Here is a 25,510-nt window from a genome sequence, read left to right as displayed (position 1 = left end):
GAGATGGCAGTGGGGTTTTTAACTAGATTGTTTAACACAATCCTGGAAAGTGAGAGGAGGCCTGAGGAGTGGAGAAGAAGCATACTGGTACCGATTTTCAGGAATAAGGGCGATGTGCAGAACTGTAGCATCTACTGAGGTATAAAGTTGATCAGCCACAACATGAAGATTTGGGAAAGAGTAATAGAAGCTAGGTTAAGAGGAGAGGTGATGATCAACGAGCAGCAGTATGGTTTCATGCCACGAAAGACCACCACAGATGTGATGTTTGCTTTGAGAATGTTGATGGAGAAGTATAGAGGAGGCCAGGAGGAGGTACATTGTGTCTTTGTGGATTTAGAGAAAGCATATGACAGAGTGCCGAGAGAGGAGGTGTGGTATTGTATGAGGAAGTCAGGAGTTGCAGAGAAGCATGTAGGAGTGGTGCAGGATATGTATGAGGGAAGTGTGACAGTGGTGAGGTGTGTGGTTGGAATGACAGATGGGTTCAAGGTGGAGGTGGGATTACATCAAGGATCGGCTCTGAGCCCTTTCTTGTTTGCAATGGTGATGGACAGGTTGACGGTCAAGATCAGGCAGGAGTTTCCATGGACGATGATGTTTGCGGATGACATTGTGATCTGTAGCGAGAGTAGGGTGCAGGTTGAGGAGAGCCAGGAGAGGTGGAGGTATGCACTGGAGAGAAGAGGAATGAAAGTCAGTAGGAGCAAGACGGAATACCTATGCATGAATGAGAGGGAGGACAGCGGAATGGTGAGGATGCAAGGAGTGGAGGTGACGAAGGTGGATGAGTTTAAATACTTGGGGTCAACTGTCCAAAGTAACGGGGAGTGCAGAAGAGAGGTGAAGAAGAGAGTGCAGGCAGGGTGGAGTGGGTGGAGAAGAGTGTCAGGAGTGATGTGTGACAGAAGGGTACCAGCAAGAGTTAAAGGGAAGGTTTACAAGATGGTTGTGAGACCAGCTATGTTATATGGTTTGGAGACAGTGGCACTGCTGAAAAGACAGGAGGTGGAGCTGGAGGTGGCAGAGATGAAGATGCTAAGATTTTCACTGGGAGTGATGAAGAAGGACAGGATTAGGAAGGAGTATATTAGCGGGACAGCTCAGGTTGGACGGTTTGGAGACAAAGCAAGAGAGGCAAGATTGAGATGGTTTGGACATGTGTGGAGGAGAGATGCTGGGTATATTGGGAGAAGGATGCTGAATATGGAGCTGCCAGGGAAGAGGAGAAGAGGAAGGCCAAAGAGGAGGTTTATGGATGTGGTGAGGGAGGACATGCAGGTGGCTGGTGTGACAGAGGAAGATGCAGAGGACAGGAAGAGATGGGAACGGATGATCCGCTGTGGCGCCCCCTAATGGGAGCAGCTTGAAGTAGTGATAGTAGTAGTAGTAATTGTCCCTAATTGTTGCTTATGTATGTGTATGTATATGCATAAATTGTCACATGCTTCCTTATTTACCTCTTGAAATGGTTTTCAGTGTTGTCTGTTTTGAATTCCTTCATCTTGCGCAGCACTTTGTGCTTACTGCTTGAGAAGTGCTCTAAAAATAAAATCATTATTATTCAACTGCTGCTTTTAAGTGTTTGGTAAAAAAAAGAACGTATTCCTGTAAAACATGCCAAAGCCATGATCTTTGAAAGTATACCGTATTTATTTGTACAAAATATTATCCTATAAAACAAAGGATTTTGATTGATGATACATAACATGCAAATGTTGTACAAAGATGCAGTAAAAAACAAAAAGGCACTGTAACATTTCACAAAACGTCTTAAAAGTGCCTCTTTCACAAGCAGTTTTGGCACCGTGACGCGTTATCGTGGAATGTTCAAAGATGTGGCGATATCCCTCCCGTAAGGCCCTGCCAAAGTAGCGTTTTCATCTAAACACCGGCTAAAATCAACTACACAAAAAAAAACCCTGCACAATCTAGCGCACTTTTCACTTGACATTATTCCTCTTTAATTACCAGTTAACCTTGTCGAGCGGTTTGCGTTAGAAGTCATTCTTTCCAGAAGATTCCCTTCGACCCACACAGACCCAGAATCCCCCCCCCCCCTCTCTCGGCATCAGAAGAATGAAGCACCCTAACGACTAGAAACGGCATGTAAACATTCAAGAAGTACGACGAAAACGACAACAAAAAAATCTCTACGCTACTGAGCTAGAGCGGCTGGAGCGAGCGGGCTCAGTTTCTTGTAGGAACGGGCAGTTCCCGAGCTGGGTTCTCCCGGATCAGAGCGTGCCGAAGGCCCGGGGCCTCGTGTATCCATCATTAGTATGGGCAAATCTGTTCTCACACACCCATGAATTTTATTTTTTTTTGCCCTCAAGATGGTCTGACAGTCAGCAGCAAAGCATGATGGTTATTTGTAATTCCTTCCTCCTAACATCTATTGTCTACCTCTTGCAACGCGCAATCACCCAGGCCTGCGAAGACATCGGTGTTAGCCAACCGGTGGCTAAACTCAGGGGTTACCCGGGTTCTACACTGGTCTGCGAGATGAACTTCAGGGCTAAAAAAACTCCCACGGGTGTGGAAGAACAAATCCGCCCATAGTGACGGCTGACACATGAGGCCCCGGGTGTCTCAGTAAAGTTACTAACGGTCTCGTTCCAAACCACTCTCGCCGTGGGCACTCACGGGGGGAAACGGCAGACATAATTTCAAAATGATCATTTCATCATTATTAAAGAGATGGAAACGGATGATCCGCTGTGGCGACCCCTAACGGGAGCAGCCGAAGTAGTAGCAGTAGTAGTAGATACTTTCAAAATGATTGCCAGCACGAAAATACCTTATCGGTTATTTTGAGGCACCTTAAGAGTTTATTTTTTGGATTTTTCCCCCGTTTCCTTCCAATCGTAGTCAGCCAATTACCCCACTCTCCTCGAGCCGTCCCGGTCGCTGCTCCGCCCCCTCCGCCGATCCGGGGAGGGCCGCAGACTACCGCATGCCTCCTCCCATACATGTGGAGTCACCAGCCGCTTCTTTTCACTTGACGGTGAGGCCAGGTGCCCCGACCGACCAGAGGAGGCGCTAGAGCAGCGACCAGGACACACACCCACATCCGGCTTCCCACCCGCAGACATGGCCAATTGTGTCTGTAGGGGCGCCCGACCAAGCCGGAGGTGACACGGGGATTTGAACTAGCGACCCCCGTGTTGGTAGGCAACAGAATAGACCGCTGCGCTACTCGGGCGCTCACCGAGGCACCTTAAGACTTTTTCCATCAACATACAAATGATGGTTTAGGGGACTAAATCGTTCGCATTTTTGAAATACTGACACATCTGAGACGACGGCGGCGGCATCCCCCCCCCCCCCCAGCGTGAACATGTGGCGTTTGAAAATGAACCCTTACTTCCTCCCGCATCCCCGAAACTACGGTGCTGATATGTTACAAGACACGAGGCGTCGCGCCGATTATATGGTTATGGCTTTCAAACATCAAGTTAAACAGACAGCTCCCCCCCCCCCCCGCCCCCGCATGGAAAAACTCCCTTAATTGGTCAAAACAACTGAAGCACCGATGTTTAAAACACGAAGCAGACAGTACCACAAACAAAATGAACACAATTTAAAATAAGGAAAGCATTATTTGAGCCCACTTTTGGTTCAAAACAGTCAATGAAAAGGTTAAAAACACGTTAAGACCATAAACATGTACACATTACTTTGGTCCCAAATACTCCACTTGCTTTATGTTATTGTCTATGAGCCAGCTATGAGGACGCGTTGACCCTGCGGTTACGATGGTACTGCACCGTGTTGTTGAGAATGGCTTTGTGTACGGGACCAGTTTTGCTGCAACATTAGCGCTTTCATTTCAAAGTCCTTCCAAAAAACTGGACTGAAGGTATCCATATACAAGGTGTAAAACTGAGCTGCGTTGGCTGGGGGCACTCTGAATCGTGCCACGTTCAGGTGAGTCGGATACCCAGCACCTGCTCCAATTCCTGTCTTCTCTGCTGCACCTGCAACAAAAGAAGAAGAGATGTCCGTGAGAAATGGTCAGTTTTGAAGGGACGATACATGATCATTTTACAGGACTCACAACACGGGCATCAGCTATCCATGGGAGGATCACGCTATTCCCCCCAGTTCCCACTCTCCACCCCTGAACAGGTGCCCTGACCGACCAGAGGAGGCGCTAGTGCAGCGACCGGGACACATACCCACACCCGGCTTCCTCCCGCAGACACGGCCAATTGTGTCTGTAGGGACGCCTGACCAAGCCGGAGGTAACACGGAGGGATTCGAACTGGCGATCCCCGTGTTGGTAGGCAAGAGAATAGACCGCTATGCTACCCGGATGCCCCAGGTATCCAGTTATGACCCATTCCAGTGACTGGAATTCATTCCAAAATCAATTGGGGAAACACATCAACTTTGCACAAATTGAGTGAGATGTGTTTGCTCGTGTTTCTACTAAATAAACAGATTTTACACATCAATTCACCACATCTATCCATGCTTTCAAAAGCACGGCTAGATGTGGGGGTGTCCAATTTTTAACACACTGGGTTTGAACAAGTGTGAATGTGAACATTGACCATATATTGTGTTGTAACGTAACATACGGTGGGTACATTTGTTTAATAAAAGGATCTTGATGCTCAGCGCTATTGTCAGGGGCAAAGACTTTCTATGGGACTCTCCCCTGGTAACCTAAGTGAGAGGAGACAATAGCAAATATATAGGCTGACCCCCAAGTCATGATGCATCTCATCTCATCTCATCATCAGCCCCTTCTCCGGGGTGAGTCATGGCGGCAGCAAGCTAAGTAGGGCACTCCAGATGTCCCTCTCCCCAGCAATGCCCTCCAGCTCCTCCTGGGGGATTCCAAGGCGTTCCCAGGCCAGATTGGACATGTAGTCCCTCCAGCGAATTTCGGTGTCTACCCCAGGGTCTCATCCCAGTTGGACATGCCCGGAAAACCTCCAAAGGAAGGCGCCCAGGAAGCATCATAATCAGATGCCCGAACCACCTCAACTGGCTCCTTTCGATGCGAAGGAGCAGTGGCTCTACTCCGAGCTCCCTCTGGATGTCCGAGCTCCTCACCCTATCTCTAAGGCTGAGCCCAGACACCCTACGGAGGAAACTCATTTCAGCCCCTTGTATCCGCCATCTCACCCTTTCAGTCACTACCCATAGCTCATGACCATAGGTGAGGGTTGGAACGAAGACTGACTGGTAAACTGAGAGCTTTGTCTTCCGGCTCAGCTCCCTCTTCACCACAACGGTCCGGTACAACGTCCACATTACTGCTGATGCTGCACCAATCTGCCTGTCAATCTCCCGTCGTGAAGCATTAGCTACAGAAAGGTGTAGACAGCGGTGGCTACAGGGTAACGCTTTTTCCGTAAACGATTAAAGTTCAGGTTGAGCTTTGCTCATTGAAAAACTAATTCACTGAGAATCAAGTGTTGCTGTCTTACTGACTAGCTTATCATCATCACTAGAGCCGTGTGTCAGCTTCACGTATATTTGGTAGCCGTGTGTCGTATTGAAAATACTTAAACCCCCAAGTTTTGACTGTTTAATCACACGTGCGCACATCCCAAATGCCCCGAATCCACCCAGACAGCTGAAAAACAAGACTAGGTCAAAACCTCATGTATGGCTGGACCGTGTATGGTCAATGTTCAAAATTGTGACCAGTTTGTTGGAGGAACAGTCAATGGTCGTGTCTATAATGTGAATTCCTGGATATTAAATGTTCATCTGCAATTTTCTGTGGTGGTCCCAGTAATATTTGTTGTTAAAGTGTACTAAAGCAGCATATCACATGACATGGTTAACCCACATTCAAGAAGTTGCAAGAACGATACATTCTAGTCGTATCTTTGGATGTTTGATTTGAAAGAGAACTACATTTAATTCCAAGTATACGTATTCTTATTATCTGTTAACTTCCCTCCTCTCATCTTTTTCTACCTGAGGATGTCTCGTTTTTCGAAGGGCCCAGACACACCAAACCGACTAGCAGCGACGAAGGCCGCCTGCCGTCTGGGCCAAAAAGTAGCACTTGGACACACCGCAAAGACTACAGCCGACGACCCTGACTCGCTAGCTCAGTACTGATTGGCTAAGCTGAACAGCCAATCAGAGTGATCTCTCTCACTGACAGGCTCCACTGGTTCAACATGATGAATCGGCCGAAAAGCTGCAGACAGGGGTCCGACTAGTGCCGACGGTGCAAGACACACCGCAAAAACTAGGGTCACAGACGCTCACCGACGGCCCGACATTGGCTGTTGGTGTGTCAGGGCTCTTAGACTCACTCTGTATTGACAGGCAAACTCACAAAGAATGGATTGCGCCCGCTGATAGCACCATGAATTGCGCATCACTTGCAAATGCTATCTGCCCCGTCTCAAGGTCCGATTCACAAAATATATTGCGCGAATGATATTACACCGCAAACGCACCCAAAAAGTTTTGCAGGTGAGTGCGATTTGCTCGTTTTTTGTCCATCCATCCATCCATCCATTACCTGAACCGCTTATCCTGCTCTCAGGGTTATGGGGATGCTGGAGCCTATCCCAGCAGTCATTGGGTGGCAGGCGGGGAGACACCCTGGACAGGCCACCAGGCCATCACAGGGCCGACACATATATATACATACACACACACACACACACACACACACACTCATACCTTGGGACAATTTAGTACGGCCGATTCACCTGACCTACATGTCTTGTGGAAGGAAACCGGAGCCCCCGGAGAAAACCCACACAGACATGGGGAGAACACGCAAACTCCACACAGAGTACGATCTGGGATGACCCACCAAGGTTGGACTACCCCGGGGCTCGAACCCAGGACCTTCTTGCTGTGAGGCGACCGCGCTAACCACTGTGCCACCATGCCGCCTCTTGTTTTTTGTCTGATTGCAATTATCCATGTGACAAAGTACACTGTAGGAAAGTTGAATGTCTTCCTTGATGTCATCAAGTACAGCAAGAATTGTCAGACCTGGCAACCTGTATCTGCAAATGATTTCGGTCTCAGCCAAATCAAAAAGTGATATTCTCCTGCGAAATAGCCAGTTGAGCACGCCTGGCATGACGATGTCTTTGCCTGGCTACAATCACTGCTGCCATGATCACTGGAAAGGCTGGGTGTCAGTTACCATCAACTCTCTGAAGACGCCAATAATTTTCACTCTAACTGTGTGTGGCTATTGGTGCTGGTGTTAATGAATTGGACCTTTTTGCAATGAGGCTCATTTGCATAGAAAGGGGCCAATTTTGCACCAAATGTATGCATATAACACAATTTAAATATGTGGGAATGGCACCACAATACCGAAATGTGATTTGCTTGGCAGCGCAGTTAGGGGTTCATTTCATCCTTTGCAGGTACTTTGAGAATTACATGGTTTGTTTTTGTCTTATTTGTGCAGGTTATGAAGCCACGCAATCCTTTTGTGAATTCGCCAGCAAATGTAGCAATTGTTATTTGGGGTGCTTTACCTGTGCACTGTCCCTCATGCCTATCGGTTCTCGGCCAACCAATCATGCAACTTCAGTGACATTGTTGGCCACCTGATCCAGCGGCCCAATAGTGTCACACATGATCACTCAGTCAGTCACTCTAAATATGATCACTCAGACAGTCATGCTGATGTGGTCGCCCAGTTAGTTAGTCAGTCAATCAGTCAGTCAGGGACATTCGCATTTGTAGGGCTGGCCCGCCGGCCGGTCTGGCCAAAAATCCACTAGAATGGACCTTACACACATTCTTTATCATGCATTAATGGACCTGGTGCTTCCTACCTTAGAGTAAATATACCGGCCCACTGCCTCTGGTACCCAGGCAGCCTGGTAGAACTCTGACCTCCTCTCCTCCTCTGGGTTCCCTGCCACATCGGTCATCAGCTGGAAACAGAAATTCAGGATGGATCACATTGTATACTGGAAAATGCGTTTCCCCTCTACCTCCACACAGATTATTCAAATAGTGCACAACTCCAAAGAGGGGACACACACTCGACAAAATGCCTGCTTGCATTAAATTAAAAGCCAATGCGAAATATCACCAGCCATCTTGAGACTAGCTGGTGCTAGAAAGAGCAGGTTTACCTTCAGATCTCTGCACTGGGACTTAAGCCAGTCCTGAATGAAGTCTTGTGGGTTGTTGCTGAAGCTCAGCATAAAGTCTCTCTGGGTCTTCAGCTGGTTGATAGACTCAATGGTCTCATGGATCTAAAGAGAGTACAACAACACAACTGATTGTGCAACATTTCATGCCTCACGAGATGACTGACTACCTTGGGTTACCATGCATGTTTGTCCAAATGTTCATTGATGCATTTGTGCATTATAAACACAGCGTTACACTTCTAAGCCCAAGAAACTGAACTACAAACTCTCCCACTGGTCATAGTGGCTCTTTACTCTCTTCCTGAAACACATCCATCTTTTGCTGGTTACTTAAATTGGGGCAGCACAGAAATACCAGAGGACTCTGGTGCCCAGTTGGCGACTCATACCTTCATCTCCAGGGCTGCAATCTCCTGCTGATTGGTAGTGGAGGTGAGGAAGCTATTCATCTGGCCCTTCAGTGGGTCATCCACCTCTACATCTATGTCATAGCATGCCGTCTTCTTCTGGTCGTTGGGATCCACACTGTTCAAAGAGAAGACACTAAGAATAATAATGTGATGGAACCCTAAAGATGGATTAGGACATGGGAGGAGTAACTGGGGATACTTTCTGAAAAACGTATGGGAGCACATGAATGCAGAAGGGTTCACACAAGACCAAAGCATTTTGACACCAACCTTATTTCAAATAATAACATTGGGCGAATGGAAGTTACAATGTTTTGTCAAAAGAGAGATCCAGTGGGTCCTACCAATTCAGAGAGTTTGGTTCAGGTATTAATGTTGTTAATTTGGGAGAAAAATAAATACTGCGGGCATCTCAGTAGCGTAGTGTTCTATTCCGTTGCCTACCAACACGGGGATCCTCCCATGTGCTATGTCCCCCTGGCGAAACTCCTCAAAAGGTGAAAAGAAGTGGCTGGCAATGCCACATGTATCGGAGGAGACATGTGATAGTCTGCAGCCCTCCCCGGATCGGCAGAGGGGGTGGAGCAGCGACTGGTGGGACAACTCGGAAGAGTGCCGTAATTGGCCGGATACAACTGGGAAGAAAATGTGGGAAAAAAATCCCCCCCCCCAAAAAGGAGATCCAGTGGGGTTTGACCAATTAAGAGATTTGAGGTCTATTAAGGGTGGTAATTTGGGAGAAAAATAAATACTAGCATAATCACAACTTAAACATTTTTTTCTGCGGTTTTAGGTGTTTTGAGATATATGCTGCTCATACAAAAGCAAAGTGCAATTGTGTAAAATCAGTCATTTTGAGATGGCTGAGTGAGACTATACATTGAATGAACATGTACAGCTGCCATAGTTCCTGATGTCGGAGCATCAGGAAAGTGGCAGTCCGTACAACCTCAAACTAAGACAAAGCAATTTAACAGTGCACAACAACTACATGTTTACCCAGCTGAAAGCTCTTAAGCCTCTTTTGGGAAGACTTGGGAGAAATTTCCCAAGAAAGTATTTGGAAAGTTGAATTTGGGATTGAGACACAACCCTGCTCCTCCACAGTATGCAGTCAGATAGCTGGGCTAACAGTCAAAACCACATGAGCATGTCACCTACCTAATGATGTGATTGATGATGATGGGGTCAGGGTGCTGCAGGAGGCCTGCCAGTTTCATGGGGATCTCCGAGAACCTCATACGAGGACAGCCGAAAATCTGCACATTGGGTCAGAAAACAGAGCAAGCTCGATGCAGTGTGGGGGAAGATTCTGAATCAATTTATTGTGCTGCAAAAATAGACTTTACATTTCACTTGAAATGAAATACAAAACATGTGTACATCAGCTCCATACCTAACTTCCTATGCAAAGTTTAAAAATACTCTCTAAAAGAATGTGCATTAAGGGAAGAAGTAGAACATCATGGCTTTCACCGAAACCTGGCTGGAGCCATTGACAGCCACCTTGGCTCCATCTATCTGCAAGATCAGACAAAGGGGTGGGGGTGTGCTTCATTGTAAACAACTCATGGCGCTTAGACATGGAAACACTTTCCTCCCCTTGCTCACCCAACCTCGAACAGCTCACGATCAAATGCCAACCCTTCTATCTCCCGAGAAAATTCACATGCAATATCCTCAACAGATTCAAAAACTCTCACCCGGAGGCGGGTTTCATTGTTACCGGCGAATTCAACGCCGCCAATCTGTCCTTCCGAAATACTACCAGCACATCTGCTCCCCAACGCGATGAGCGAACACACTGGGACGATGTTTGCACTCACTTCCAGGATGGATCCCTTTGGCAAATCAGACCACGTCTTCAATCCTGTTGCTCCCGGCCAACAAGCAGAAGCTAAAACAGGACAGGCCTGTGCTACAATCAATCCAACGCTGGCCATCCCAAACTGTTTCTATGCTGCAAGACTTGACTCCACAGACTGGGAAGTATCCAGCCAGGCATCGAACAACAACATCGATGCTTATACTGACTCAGTCACCGGATTCATAAACAAATGCATAGACAATGTTGTGCCGAGGATTACTGTACGAACATTTCCCCAATCAGAAATTGTGGATGAATGGCAACATCCGGGCTAAGCTGAAAGCACGGACCACAGCTTTCAACTCAGGGGACATGGACGCTTACAGGAAGTCAAGGTATGACCACCGGAATGCCATCGGGGAGGCCAAGAGGGGGTACAGAGATAAAGTAGAGTCCTACTGTCAGGGCTGCAATCTGGCATGTAGGGTTGGGCAATATGACAGTATATGCTGTGCGATGATAGAAATGTGTCCACCGTTAGTGATTTGGCAATGCCGTTTCAACCGCGGGAGCTGGTTCATGTGATTTGGGCATCAGCACACACTCCATACCAGTTGGTGGCAGCGGTAGAAGTAAGAAGTAGTAGAAGTAGAAGAAGAAGAAGGAAAAAATAAAGACAAAGAAAAAATAATGTGAGCGTGATGAGGAAACATGGGAGGAGTGAAATTGTAAATACAGAGAAGGAAGAGGCATCCCAACCAACCCAAGACGAGGGAGAAGAACTTGTTACTAAAAGGGGAGGGACTTCTGTTGTGGACATGGTTTGGATTTAGAAAATCCGACACCGAACAGAAAACTATACTCTGCAAACTGTGTTGCACAACAGTCATCGATGGAGGTGGAAATACAAGTAACCTCTTCTACCACTTAAAAATGAAGCATGCAAAGCAGGACTACAACCCCTAACTCAAGTGTTGTCTCATGTGAGGCAGTTATTTTTCTTTGTACAGAAGTTCAAATAAAACAAGAAAATAATTAAATGTGATGAAGTACGGTATAGTTATTATAAACAGTTTCTTAATTGAATTTAAAAAACAACTACTGTATAGTGATATATACCGTACCATGATATAAAATAACATATACCACGATAGAAGATTTTGGCCTTATCACCCACCCCTACTGGGGCATATGTGGAGAAGACTACAGACAATCACAGACTACAAGGGGAACCCCAGCTGTACCCTACAATTGTTAGCCTCACTCCCAGATGAGCTTAACACCTATGCTCGCTTTGTGGCCATGAACATCGAGCCTACTGCAGATACACCTGCAGCACTGGAGGACACCATGCCATCACTGCCAAGGTGAGGAAAACCTTCACTAAGGTTAACTCCTGCACGGCATGCGGCCCGGATGGTATTCTGGGATGGCTTCTCAAAACCTGTGCTGACCAGCTGGCTGGCATGTTCACAGACATATTCAACATTTCTGTGGCCCAGCCTGTAGTCTCCACATGCTTCAAAAAGGCCACTATCATCCCAGTTCCCAAGAAAGCCATGGTAACCTGCCTCAATGTCTACCATCCCACTAGCACTCACATCAGTCATCATGAAGTGCTTCGCGCAGCTAGTCAAGATCCACATCACATCATCACAACCCGATATGCCGGACCCACTGCAGTTTGCCTACAGACCAAACCGATCCACAGATGACGCCATCACCACCATGCTGCACACCACCTGTGTGTGAAAATGCTGCTCGTTGGCTACTGCTCAGCATTTAACAATCTCATGCCATCAAAGCTTGTCAAGAAGCTCAGGGATCTGGGACTCAACACCTACCTCTACAACTGAATCTCAGACTTTCTGACAGGCAGACCCCAGGTGGTGAGGATAGCCGACATCACCTCCTCCTCATTGATCCTGAAAACCGGTGCCCCACAGGACTGCATGCTAAGTCTGCTCCTGTCCCTGTTCACCCACGACTGTGTGGCCCACCACAGCTCCAATTCCATTGTCAAGTTTGCTTATGACACCACCATTCTTGGTCTTATCGTAGACGACTACAAGATGGCCTACAGGGAAGAGGTAAAAGCACTTGCAAGGTGGTGCCAGGATAACAACCTCTCCCTCAACATCAGCAAAACCAGAGTGTGCATGCTCCCATCCACACCAATGGATCACCAGTGGAAAAGGGAGCAGCTTCAAGTTCCTCGGTGTCCACATCACTGAGGACTTATCTTGGTCCCTTAATAGACACTATAATCAGGACAGCACGTCAGCAACTACTCTTCTTACGGAGGCTGAGGAAATTTAGCACGCCCCCCCTCGTCCCTTACTAACTTTTACCAATGCACCATTAAGAGGATCCTGAGTTGCATCACTGTCTGGTTTGGCAGCTGTTCTGCCCTCTATCGCAAAGCTCTGCAGAGGGTAGTGAAAACAGCAGAGTACATTACAGGCAGTGATCTGCCCACCATGCCTGACATCTATTCCCGGAGGAGCCTGAAGAAGGCCCACAAAACAAACAGGGACCACAGCCACCCCAGACACAAATTGTTCTGTCTACTTCCATCTGGCAAGAGGTACCGGAGCATCAAGTCTCGGACCAACGGGATTCGAGACAGCTTCTACCTCCAAGCCATATGACTCTTAAACTGATCAATCAGTTACTATTTGCACAAGTTAACTGCTATTTGCACATCTACCGTTCACTGCATACAATACCCGTTTCATTATGGTTACCACCACCGACTGTGCCATCTGCTCTTTGCACTTCTTCCCGTTAAAATACCTGTTCATTATGGTTACTGTAAATGACTGCACAATCCACCACTTGCAGAACTTTACCATTTACGATACCATTGTATGTCACCTTATTATTGTACAGACATCCTGTACTGTTGCATGCTGTCCTACAAAGTACATCCAAAGTCTACACTGGCTGTTTTTGTACATGTATCCCATTCTTGCACTCAGATTTCTCCAAGTACTTTTATTTCCCACTCATGTGTTAAGCCAGCAAAAGAAGTATTTCTTCATGCGAATAAGTGTAAACTTGCTTTCATATATGACATTAATTGAAACTTGCACTCAGAAAGTGGGGAGTAAAGCTACTGAAGTGGTAAACCCATGTTCAGGTGTAAGAGAGGCAGTTAACCACTGTGACCATACTATTCGGCCTACCTGTCTGAAGTAGCGGTTGCAGTTGATGTACTCTTTTTCATGGCAGTCCTGCAGCTTGTTGTTCTTGATGTAGAGCCACAGGGCCTGCATGATGCTGGCCCGTGTCTGGGTGTGCACGCCCAGCAAGCGTGCCAACCGCAGGTCCAGTTTGTACTGAGGGGGCTGGGGAGGAGAGAGGGCCATCAAGGCGGGTCAGTGGAAAGACAAGGGCAGGCAGGGGCATGAGTGCAAACACTGTTCTTGTAGTGTGTGTGTGTGTGTGTGTGTGTGTGTGTGTGTGTGTGTGTGTGTGTTGAACACTTTGTGGCGGATTGCTCGGAATCAACCTAAATGATTTAGGACAGGCTAAATTGAGCCCGCACTAACGACAACACACCAGGGAGAGGGACAGAGCAGGAGATGTGGCTGCTCTCTCGCATCTAAAAAAAAAGAGTCTGCAAAAATCTTGCTGTTTTAACATAGTTTTCATCTCTGGTGTTTTTAACCATTGTTTTATAAACTGGCTGTTGAGCTCTTTTAACATCACCGTCCTCCACGTCTCTGCACCATTGTGCCCCGGGTACTGACACGGGTTTGTCAGGAAAACTGACACGGGGACAGAGATACAGAGATAGAGGCACCGCGACGATGACGTTAAGCTCCACAGATAGTTTATTAAAACAACAGTTAAAAAACACCCGAGGTGAAAACAGTCTATTAAAAGGGTTCGATTTCTGCAGTCTCTTAGACTGGGGAGAGCAGGCACGTCGCTGACTCTCCTTTCATGTGACTCGCTGTATGAGTGTGGGCCCACTTTAACCATTCCTAAGGCAATTAGGCTGACTTGGAACAGGTGTGCCGGCACCCACCGCTATAACAATGCCAAGATTAGCAATGTGCTTTCCAGTGAGGCAATGCGTACTGAAAATGTCTCATGGTGTTTACAGATAATAGCCTGAAGAAATGGGTGGTGGAAACCTTTTATTTTTTGGGGGGGATTTTCCCCCCATTTTTCTCCCCAATTGTACTTGGCCAATAACCCCACTCTTCCGAGCCGTCCCGGTCGCTGCTCCACCCCCTCTGCCGATGTGGGGAGGGCTGCAGACTACCACATGCCTCCTCCAATACACGTGGAGTCGCCAGCTGCTTCTTTTCCCCTGACAGTGAGGAGTTTCGCCAGGGGGACGCAGTGCATGGGAGGATCACGCTATTTCCCCCAGTTCCCCCTCCACCCCTGAACAGGCGCCCCAACCGACCAGAGGACGCGCTAGTGCAGCGACCAGGACACACACCCTCATCTGGCTTTCCACCCACAGACACGGCCAATTGTGTCTGTAGGGATGCCCGACCAAGCCGGAGGTAACGCGGGATTTGAACCAGTGACCCCCGTGTTGGTAGGCAACGGAATAGACTGCTACGCTATCTGGATGCCCTGGTGGTGTTTCATCACATGGCAACTTTAAAGTGATTACCCTTAATTTCTTCAGTTTTCTTGTCTTTGGCGGCATCTTGTGGTCACATTTTTTAACCGCAAATCCCAGTTCCATTCAAAAACAATGTGATCCTAAGCGTGCAAAAAGCCTTCACAAACAACTCAACTTTTGATGCTTGCAGGTTTTGGGGCAGCATCAGCACAGTTTTCATGGCTGTGCACCATATTATTAGGAGCACATTCAGAAGATAATCTGGTGGTAGCGTGTGTTCTTTAGAGAAGGAAGACTGATTAACAATGTCATGTGACGTGGTAATAGTGACCAACATATCAACCCATTTCAAACATTTAACTGAACTAACTGAACAGTGGATAATGTTAAGCTTTGTATTTTTGTGCCTATTGCGTTCCTTGTGTTTCTTCTGCGGAAGACTCGACCCATTTTCTGTGCAGGCACTACATTTGGATGGAACGGCACACCCTGCCGGAGCCAGTGAAGAGTAGAATATAAAACACTGAATGTCTGTTGCTAAGAAATGCCAGCAGGGAAAGGTATCAAATGTGGAGTTTTTAATATATAAAAATTATAGATTACATCTTTAAAACTCAGATTCACCAAAGCCTCCAGTGCAAATGTAAACATGCATAATGTACAGGTAGTGACTTGACCCGCTGATCAACAGAATAAAATGTGCTCCACTTAAGAGGCCTGTGGCATCTCTTTACTTACATGATGGAAGGGCTAACTCAGGTCACGCCCCGGCCACAAGACAACAGGAGTGTAAAATGAAGTGTGCACGTGTAATTCTGTGAATACACACCTGGTGGTCGAGCATGAGCAGCAGGGTGCATTTCACGTTCACATCCCCGGGCCTTTTGACCTGGAAGCCGTCGGTCTCCTGGGTGGTAGGCATTCGGTGCCACTTACAGACGAACAACAAAAAGAATTTTCTGTCAGGATGAAACGAGGACGAATACACTTGATGTACGAGTTAACACCAGAACGACCGGGATTTCACTCCTACCGGAAACGACCATGGGTGGTCAAAATGACTGCCAGTTTTTAAACTCTATATTCTGTCAAGATAAATACCCAACTGAGATATTAATGCATTGCATACGCTAGTATGTCTGTTATGATAACTGACACCAAAATTAACATTTTAACAACTTTAATACTATTTTTCAAACAATTTAAAATGGCCGCTGTCCAACGCCTGTAAATGCTGCAACACCTCGGTGGTAGTCATGGTGTGTATGTAACGGCGTCTGTAACCAGACATGTTGGAAATAATCAGAAATCAAGTTTAGACTATTTCTCTGTACTGGAGGATGCTAGTGTGTTTCTAGGACAGAGCAACGAACTTCACGAAGGAAATGACGCCACCAACACACGTCATAAATAGTGACATGACGCACACGATCACGCGCAAATTACATGCGGTGGTTTTGACCGCTTATGGTCGTTTTAGGTAGATCTTATCATAACTTTTTTTTTGTTGGTGCAATTGATCTTAAACTCATTTTAATGCAGATATATGCAGTTTTAGGATCATTCAGTGAGTGGCAGGTCTGTATCTTTTTTTGTTTTTCTTTTCACAAAGTTATTAAACTTTGAAAATCCAAAACGGTCAAAATGACCGGTTTGGTCGTTCTAGTGTGAAAAAGGGAAAATGTATTGTTGACCAGAGCAAAAAAGGCAAAACTGATAGTACTTCCATGTTAGTAGCAAAAATGGTGAACTTGTAGCAAATATAGTGCCATGACTAACTTCTATTACAATAAGTTTTGCATGTGTGTGTGTGTGGACAAGTCATTAGATTTTGACACTTGATCAGACTGAAACATCCTTATGTTGACAAGCACCCTCAGCACTGACAGTGAAATATGAGAAAACTTGGTGGAAATTGAGGTGTTGCAACCTATCACACTCAGATAAAACCCCTACACTGGTACTTAGTAAACAGACACTGTAAAGACTTGTTCCAGAATCTTCTAGGAAGTTTTAAGTATGTTACCGCACTGTAAAACAAGCTACTTAAAACGGCTCCAAATTTCAAAACAACTCTAAACTGAACTGTGGGAGGGAGTTGAATTCGAAAGAAATCAATTTCTAACACCCGTGTATCTCAACTATGCTGACTTGGTTGTGTGGCGTGCCTCCAAGTGTGCGTCATACCTCTACCAAGTGGTTGTCAGGTCCATACAGCTCCTTGTCAAGCTCAATGACCAGACTCTTGAAGAAAGATGAGAACTTCCTTTTCTGCTTCCCAGGCTGGAAATAGAAATTTCAGAGGAAAGAAAAAAAAAAGAAAAGAAAAAAAAGGGAGTGTAAAAAGACACGCACGCGCGCGCACACACACACGTGCATGCACACACACACACACACACACACACACACACACACACACACACACACACACACACACACACACACACAAGGCAGAGTGCTATTTTGCAAGACTTATGATGTGTTGGTCTGTGCAGCAGCCTTGTTCCGACTCTGACCACATCAGGGGGCGGCTGGAGCCGGGGAGGCACCAAGTTGGGGGAGAAAAAAAAGCACGAGCCATTGTACCCCCCTCCCCCACCGAAGCATGTGTTTTGCGCAACATGCCCCCTCTCACCCCTTCCCTCATAGCCCTTTCTGACCCCCCCCCACACACACACACCACCCAAAGCACTCCTACGCATACCTCAACCTATGAAGCAATGCGAGGGGGGAAACAGGAATTTTTCACGCCGCCCTAACCGACACTACAAGCTTCAGTTAGCACTGGGGGTGGATGGCGGGAGGATACACATGTCAGCTGATGGCACACTGGTTTCTATTCTCCATTTCAAAGAGGAACATGAATTTGCAAGCTTGAGTGTGTCTGTGTGTGTGTGTGTGTGTGTGCTAGGAGGATGGGGGGGGGGATTAAACACACATCTGGTTGCGTGGTGTGAGCCAAGGACACAGGCCAGTGCAGGCCAAGCACAGTTTTTTGAGACAACATCAGAGCCTGCTGAAATACTTGGAGCCAGACAGTGCTGTGGGACCGCTGTGTGGAGCGGACCCGGGTAAGAAGATTCAGATGTGAAGAGCACGATTGCGGTCAGAAGCGATCGTCTTTTACGGTCGGCGAGAATTTGAAAAACTCTGCCCCTACAAGTTCACAAAAGACGCGTGCAAAGTCTCGGGCCCTGGGGCCCGTTTGGTCAGTGTCCCCTGAACAGTCTTGTCACTTACATCCTCCAGAAGCTTGCCCTCCACCCGCAGCTCCCAGGACGACACCTTCTCAGCCTCCTCCCCCTCAGGCTTGCCAGGCATGTATGTGTTGGAGATGTAGATCCTCAGCTTGCGCTTTTGCTTTGGGTTGGGGGAGGAAAAAGAGGTGAGCGCGTGTTTGGAAAACACATCTGTTCCTCCATTGAAAATGGTTGTCGTTCCAAAAAAAGAAAGATTAGGGGAAAAAAAAACAATCTACATCTATTTTTATCTGGCACTTTGTGGAGCATCACGTGGCATGTTTCAGACAGCACTTTGATAAGCAAGATAACCGGAAAATATAAATTCTACAACAAACACAACCCTTTATAAGCTCTCTCTCCCCTGGCACGTACGCAAGCACGGAAGTAGGAAAAAACAAGTTCATCCATGATCACATAAACTGAAAGTCCGTCATTATGACGCTTTACCGTGATGGGCTTCTTGATGGCCTCCTGGATCTCCATGCGCTTGCGAGCGATGGTCTGGTCCAGTTTCCTCTCAAAGGCTAAAAGGTCCATGTAGGCTTGGGACTCGGGAACCAGATCTCGAATCTAAAGAGCGGTATCAGTTTTCAGTATGAGGAACTATGGCCCAACCTATTTATAATGGAGGATGGAGCTATCTAGGATGCGATCCAAGGGGTCAGGGTTATCTTACCCTCTGTGGGAGAACCTTGTCTGCCATCTTGCGTCTTTTGGCACTGAAAAATACAGGAAAGATGATATGAGGAATAAAACACAGGAAAGACGATATGAGGAATGGATTTCCACATTTCCTAAACTGAACCACTCACTATTTTTAAAGTGTAACTAATCCCTCCAAGTCGGACCCTAACTCCACCCACTGCATAATTTTGAAAAACGCTAAAGTGGGCAAGAGGGTGAGAGGAGGGCCGGGGAGGGGCTGAGGAGGAGGGGGGTGTAGCTGTGTGAGGCAGGAGCATAGGCAGGAGTAGTTGGGGAGGTCCGCGAGAAGGGCCTGGCGCAAGTTGCCAGCTCGCCACCATACCCAGTCCACTCCACTGGTTCGCCCACCGGCATGGTGTCGCACACCGCCCCGCGAAGACGCCGCAACGTGGATGTGCCACAGACAAGAGGGGGCCCCTGCGAGACGGGCCGCGGCTTTCTGGTGGTGGAGAGAGGCAGGCGACAGTACGACTGCTCCCCCGGCTGTAGTGTATGCCCAGCCCGACTGACCCGGGTGTCCGGTGGTGCTTCTACAGCTGTCGAAAGCACAAGTTCGAACCTTTGTGCCAAAACTGAAAATGATGAAATCATGTAACTAACTGTACCTTCTTTTTTTTTTTTCTTTGGATTTTTCCCCCCTTTTCTCACCAATTGTACCTGGCCAATTACCCCACTCTCTGAACCGTCCCGGTCGCTGCTCCACCCCCTCTGCCGATCCGGGGAGGGCTGCAGACTACCACATGCCTCGTCCCATACATGTGGAGTTGCCGGCTGCTTCTTTTCACCCGAGAGTGATGAGTTTCATTGGGGGGAGGTAGCGCGCGGGAGGATCACGCTATTCACCCCCTCCCCCCCAAACGGGCGCCTCGACCGACCAGAGGAGGCACTAGTGTAGCGACCAGGACACATACCCACATCCGGCTTCCCACCTGCAGACACGGCCAATTGTGTCTGTAGGGTCACCTGACCAAGCTGGAGGCAACACGGGGATTCAAACCGGCGATCCCCATGTTGCTAGGCAACGGAATAGACCGCTACGCCACCCAGATGCAACTAACTGTAACTTGAGAGAAATTGGAAAGGTTGATAGTAAATGTGATAAAGGCGCAAGGTTAGTGAGCAAATTCCTGTGAATGACGAGTCTCGATCAGCATTTGAAAATGAAGGCGGTGTCACAGACTCACACTGAAGGGTGGGGGCTGGGGGAGGTGGGTCACCCACCTCTGATTAGAGGGCGTTAACGGTCTTTTTTTTTTTTTACACAAATTTCGTGATGTAGCTAGTAAGTCCCAACCGGTCAACTCTACGTCAGCATTGGCCCTGCGAGGTTTAAGGGCTGATTTAAAACGGCAGATGGCGTGTTGAGCCATTTCCAACCCATGAAATGCCGAGTTTTATAAATTTGGTAGGAAATGTCACTATTAACACCAGCACTGATGTATTTCATCACCTTACAGTCATATCGTTCAGTTTTACAGCTGAAAACACATGCTCAAGTGTTTAGCACTTCTTTAAAATACACAAGAGTCAGTCTATAATAAAGTGTTACTACTTTCTCAGTAGTGAGAATACTTAAATCAAGATGTATTTCTACCTGGAGTTGACACTAGAGTATCACACGTCACTTTTTGTCATCATTTTCTCCGTAAGTGACCCTATTAGCAACAACAACCTGCACATCAGCTAGGACCAGCATAACCTGACCCTCATAAATCATTAACAAGGAGCCGATACTGGCAGTAAGGGAAGGAACTAAAAAAAGAAAAGAAAAAAGAAAGGACATAAAAGAAAAAAAGAAAAGAAAGGACATTTCCTTTAACAACAAAATAAGGACCTTGTGTACCTCTCCATCAGTAGGCAGAAACACAACCTAAAGCCACCACTTATCTTCCCTGCCCGCGCAGCTGCAGTAAAAGCTGGGTTTTTCTTTTTTGTTTATTTCTTCTGACTCAAATTACAACCGTTTCTCTCAGTGCGAGAAATCTAATACTCCGGGGCTTTCATAAGATCTTAAGATGTCACTTTCCGGCCTCTGGCTCGCTAATATGCACCGAGTACATCACATTTATGAGCGAGACCTCACAAGACAACAAACCCGTTGTGGCTGAAATTGTTCAATACTGCAGGGAATCGCAGTCGGCCACATTTATTAGCAAGTGACGTCATTTGGGTCTAAATTAGCCACTTGCCCTCACCGCTTTGAGGGCACTGAGGGGTGGTCATGAGATGCTCCTACGTCCTGGTTTAAGGTCACCTGGTTTGCTCTAAAGCTTCTCTTTTGCTGCGCTGCGACACGGGGGTCCATGTTTCAATCTCTGGGTTCGGCCACCACCGACAGCCCAGGCTACACGGCATGGATCAGGTCTGTGTACAGTGTTGTGTTGCTGCTTTTGTTTGTGTTCCACAACGGACTTGTCTAATGCCCAAAAGGTGGAGAGTGATGACACATTTCCCTTAAACGTAACGGTTCAGCATCTTGTACGCTACCCACCAAGGTTTGGAAGGCCATTATAAATAAGTACAAACTATTTTGAGGACTAACTGAGATCAAAACGGGATAAAAAGGGGGGGGGGAACTCGGGCTTTTACAACGACGTTGCATTTTATATCATCTTAATTAAATCAAAAAGAGGTAGCCAGCCCAACCATCAAACAGTAGAGAACTCAGTTCCATGTGGCTATGAAAAGAGTCAGGGGTTCACTCGGTTTAGTATCCGAGTTACAATAAGAGGCTCTGTTATCTTTCTGTTAAGCTATGAGATACGAGGCAGAAGTTTCACGAGTGGAACAGAAAGCTGAATTCCATCACGTCCCATATTTAGACACCAACCATTATTTCAGGTTCAAATAAAACAGGGGCTGTACACATAGTGCTGCTGCTGGCAGTGTCATGGCAAATACGATGAGAAGCTGTGGCACTGGCATTGAACAACGGGGCCCCAAGTCATCAAAACTGGTTCCTCTGCTCTCCCTTTCACTTGCAGATACAAACTCATTCTTTCACAAATAACCCCCCCCCCCACTTACCCACGTCTCAGGCCTCCCAGAGCCCCTTGCTGTTGTTGCTGCTGCTGCTGCTGATGATGAAGGAACCGCTTTCTAGAGGTCTCCACAGTGGGGGGCCCCATGGCTGGCCGTATGGGCATGTTCCCAACACCATATGAGAGCCCAGGGACCTGGCCTCCCATTGACCCCATCGGGCCCCCTCCCCTTGTGGGTGGCATTCCTGGGCGCTAAAAAAAACAAAGCAAATTCTAATGACTTGAATACATTTCCAACTTTGACAAATCATGGTGGAAAAAAAAACAAACAAACAGAACAATTTGGTAGGGGAATAAATACATACTAACAAGCAATTAACACAGCATAGAAATTAAGTGATGTTTGAGCAGCAACATCGGCCTACAAATTAAATCTGCAACTTACCTACGGCAACCAAGGCTTCACGACGACAAAAGAAAAGGTACATTTTGATGCACCGTTCACTGAATAATATTGCATTAAAGAAGACTTGAGATTACCAGACGTCCTAGCAGCAGAATGGTTCACACAAATATCTGGCTGCAATTAGTGCTTTAATTGAAATCACAGGATGTAGATTTTGTCCGTCATTTACAATGTTAAACGCCACACTATCTTCCCTCCATCACTCACTCACTCCCTTTTGCAAAAGCAAAATAAAAAGAGATTCGTGATATTGGGCTACACAGATAAAAATGACTCCTTTGCGACGGATGGTGCTCAATGACACCACTGGCATTGTCTCTCAACTGACACAAGGGGACTAGAGCCTTCAATCCCCACCCCACCCCCCACAGCCTATGGATCTCTCTCTCCCACAAGACACTCACAACATTGACCCCCTTTCAACCTTCAAATCCCATCTCAAAACGCACCATTTCCAACCGGCATATTCAGTCTGATCCACACTTCACTGAGTTTCGTGCAGATGATGACGTTATACTTATTATCTGCTGTGTTATCTGTTTTTATCGTCTACCCTGCTTTGTTTTGACTTTATGCTGTCTGATACAGCGCTGCTTGCTTTTGCTGTGTTCTGTAAGGTGTCCCTGGGTGCTCTGAAAGGCGCCCACAAATAAAATGTATTATTATTATTATGATGATTATTATTATAGCAAGCTTATAGTTGTGGCCACGTGAGTCCATCTCTCCCTCAAGCTAATGAGCGTAACCACGCTCGGTTGCACCGACCGGTTGAACAAACCCACAGACTGACAGCTGATCAAATCCTTCGATCACTGATATGACCCCCCCTCCCCTCCCCTCGCCCCCCCACACACACACACAACTTCAGCGTTTGTATTGCAGAACAACAAGCGACTAATCGATTTCAAATGCGGAAGTACACCTTAATGCTGCAACGATCCCGCGCTCCTCCACCCCCCCCCCATCACCACCCATCAAAGTTCTTTGTATTGTACACCAGGCTCCGGCTTGCTCGCGACAGGATTTTTCCATCCAAGGTCTGACAGAAAACCAACCTTCCGAACCCGAGTGCCTTCACACCCCCCCCCCCACGTCTCGGGAAAAGTTATAAAGAAAAAAGAGAGAAGTAAACCCACCGGGTGGTACTGAGAGGCGCCGCTGATGGGTCTGGGGTATCCCGCCGGAGACTGCGGCATCCCCGGTATCCTTATGCCCCCGGCGAGGCCGGCGTTCATGGGGTTCGCGTTCTGATTGACGGGGGGACCCGAAAAGCCTCCCCTCGAAGCCATCTGCCGGAGCTACAAGTGGTTCGGCGGCGGCCCGACACTTCCACGGCTCGGCTCCGAGGACGACTTCCGAGTGACACCGGCGGCGGCGGCTTTTTAAAAACACCCCCCCCCTCCCCGAGACCTGGGGGGACGGGACGGGACGGCGGAGGAAAGTTTAGGGTCGGGTCAGCCCACCCAACCCCCCCGCGCGCCCTCGCGCGCGCGTGCGTCTGACAGGCACGCTCGCTGTCAACAAAAAGCTAGCTAGCGTTAGCTTGTTAGCTAGCGGCCCCGAGTTTCCGGGGTTTCGCCGCCGCGGAGCAAGAGGCCGTGTTTCTCTTCCCGCTTCGGTACGAGCGGCGCCCGCCGTGTGTCCGTCATCCCCTGCCCGTGGCCCGACCGGACCGCTTCTCTTTAAGCTCGGCTCGCAACACGTTAACGGCGGTTATAACACGTGAACAGCGCACACTCGGGGACGGGTGCACTGCCCACTTCGCTCCCCCTCCCCTCTCCCGCCCCTCCCCCCTGGCGACGGTTGCCAAGTCACTTCTAGGAAGTGAAACCAGAACGAGTAACGACCGAGGAGGCGTGGGCCCGCCACCTGCGTCCTCATCCAGCGAACTCCGGTGCATAACAACGCGACAGACTTACTACTTATCCCTAATACACACAATTCACACACACACACACACACACACACACACACACAACAGAACCGGAGCAAACAGGCAATGCGAAAAGCAACAGTAGCGGCAAAGTAGTGTAAACCAGTGGTTCTCAACCTTTTTGGGGTCCTGGACCCCCTGCGTATTGTTGATCTACCCTGAGGACCCCTCCACCTGATCTTGGGGGAGGGGGGTTGCAATTTGATAGAAACAGTAGAAACTGCATTTTAAATTGCATTATAGCATTTATTCACTCTTTGGGGCAAAAATAAGAGCTTTCAGTTGTAACTTAGATATAGTTAACAAAACAGAATTCTTATGCAGTAACTTTCAGATATATGTAACAACACAGAATATGTATTCAGTAACTTTCAGATATATGTAACTAAACAGAATATGTATTCAGTAACTTTCAGATATATGTAACAACAGAATTTTTATGCAGTAACTTTTAACAACGCAAACGGCAGCGAGATCTCTTATTAAAATACAATAAGTTACACTTGTGAAACAGATGTAATTAGAAAAAAAGTCCTGTTACCCTTTATAGTTTAGGTAGATAAAGGTCTCAGTCACATTTGAGTAAAATAATCCTATTTCTATAAATGTCATAGGATCTTTTTTTTTAAAGATATTTTATTTTCACGGACCCCTTGCAATTACACCACGGACCACTAGGGGTCCGCGGACCCCCGGTTGAGAAACACTGGTGTAAACTACTAAGACACGTTAGCCCCTAGCTAACGGGTCTGACCCTTTAGCCGAGCGGTTAGTGAAGTCGCCTTGTGGTGCAGTACACCCCGTATCGAATCCCGCACCGCGCAACAAAATAACCAGTTACAGTAGCGAGCAAGTAAAGCAACAATAGCAGTAGAGTTGAAACTACACCGTCGTTACAGGCTTATAACAAAAAGCCACCCCCCTACGAACGGCAGTTGGGCCGCACGCCGAGGCCTCGCCCAGCCAAACTGGGTCATCCAATTATATCCACTCTTGGCCTTTTGTAAGAAGTTTGGTAAAGTGTGCAAAGTTGCTCTTCTTTTGTTGTTGTTGTTGTCAGCGGGTTGTCCACCTAAACACCTGCTTTTCATGAGAGCTTTAGAAGCCCGGTGCACACATCAAACCAGCAGTCACACCGAGGGAAACTAACACCCCGTGTCACTCATTAGTCAATTATCAGTGTAACCGGTTATTTTCTTGCCCGGTGCGGGATTCGATACGAGCTGTACTGCACCACAAGGCGACATCACTAACCGCT

At 47.4% G+C, this 25,510-nt stretch overlaps 1 protein-coding gene across 1 annotated transcript; it reads right to left on the bottom strand.

Annotated features, from left to right (window-relative positions):
* Positions 1 to 1,640: 1,640 nt before the first annotated feature.
* Positions 1,641 to 24,061, bottom strand: smarcd2 (SWI/SNF related, matrix associated, actin dependent regulator of chromatin, subfamily d, member 2). Its single transcript, XM_056296875.1, has 13 exons — positions 23,456 to 24,061; positions 21,900 to 22,105; positions 18,844 to 18,886; positions 18,615 to 18,737; positions 18,166 to 18,285; positions 17,113 to 17,208; positions 15,755 to 15,856; positions 13,523 to 13,684; positions 9,689 to 9,786; positions 8,507 to 8,642; positions 8,097 to 8,219; positions 7,791 to 7,892; positions 1,641 to 3,980 (listed from the first exon to the last, which is right to left on the bottom strand). Exons 1-13 carry the CDS (start codon positions 23,606 to 23,608, stop codon positions 3,927 to 3,929), a joined length of 1,518 nt encoding a protein of 505 aa, XP_056152850.1. The 5' UTR covers positions 23,609 to 24,061; the 3' UTR covers positions 1,641 to 3,926.
* Between the last annotated feature and the right edge of the window lie 1,449 nt (positions 24,062 to 25,510).

Source organism: Lampris incognitus, chromosome 17 (genome assembly GCF_029633865.1).
Source record: "Lampris incognitus isolate fLamInc1 chromosome 17, fLamInc1.hap2, whole genome shotgun sequence".
Classification (NCBI taxonomy): Eukaryota; Metazoa; Chordata; class Actinopteri; order Lampriformes; family Lampridae; genus Lampris; species Lampris incognitus.
This window is presented reverse-complemented; position numbering and strand designations above follow the sequence as displayed.

Excerpts from the sequence above, each read along its gene's own strand:
- smarcd2 (XM_056296875.1), bottom strand. The coding sequence starts at position 23,608 with ATGGCTTCGAGGGGAGGCTTTTCGGGTCCCCCCGTCAATCAGAACGCG. Across the intron at positions 17,209-18,165 it reads AGGGCAAGCTTCTGGAGGAT|CCTGGGAAGCAGAAAAGGAA; the intron begins GTAAGTGACAAG and ends TTCTATTTCCAG. Across the intron at positions 9,787-13,522 it reads GCAACCGCTACTTCAGACAG|ATTTTCGGCTGTCCTCGTAT; the intron begins GTAGGCCGAATA and ends CCCAATGTGCAG.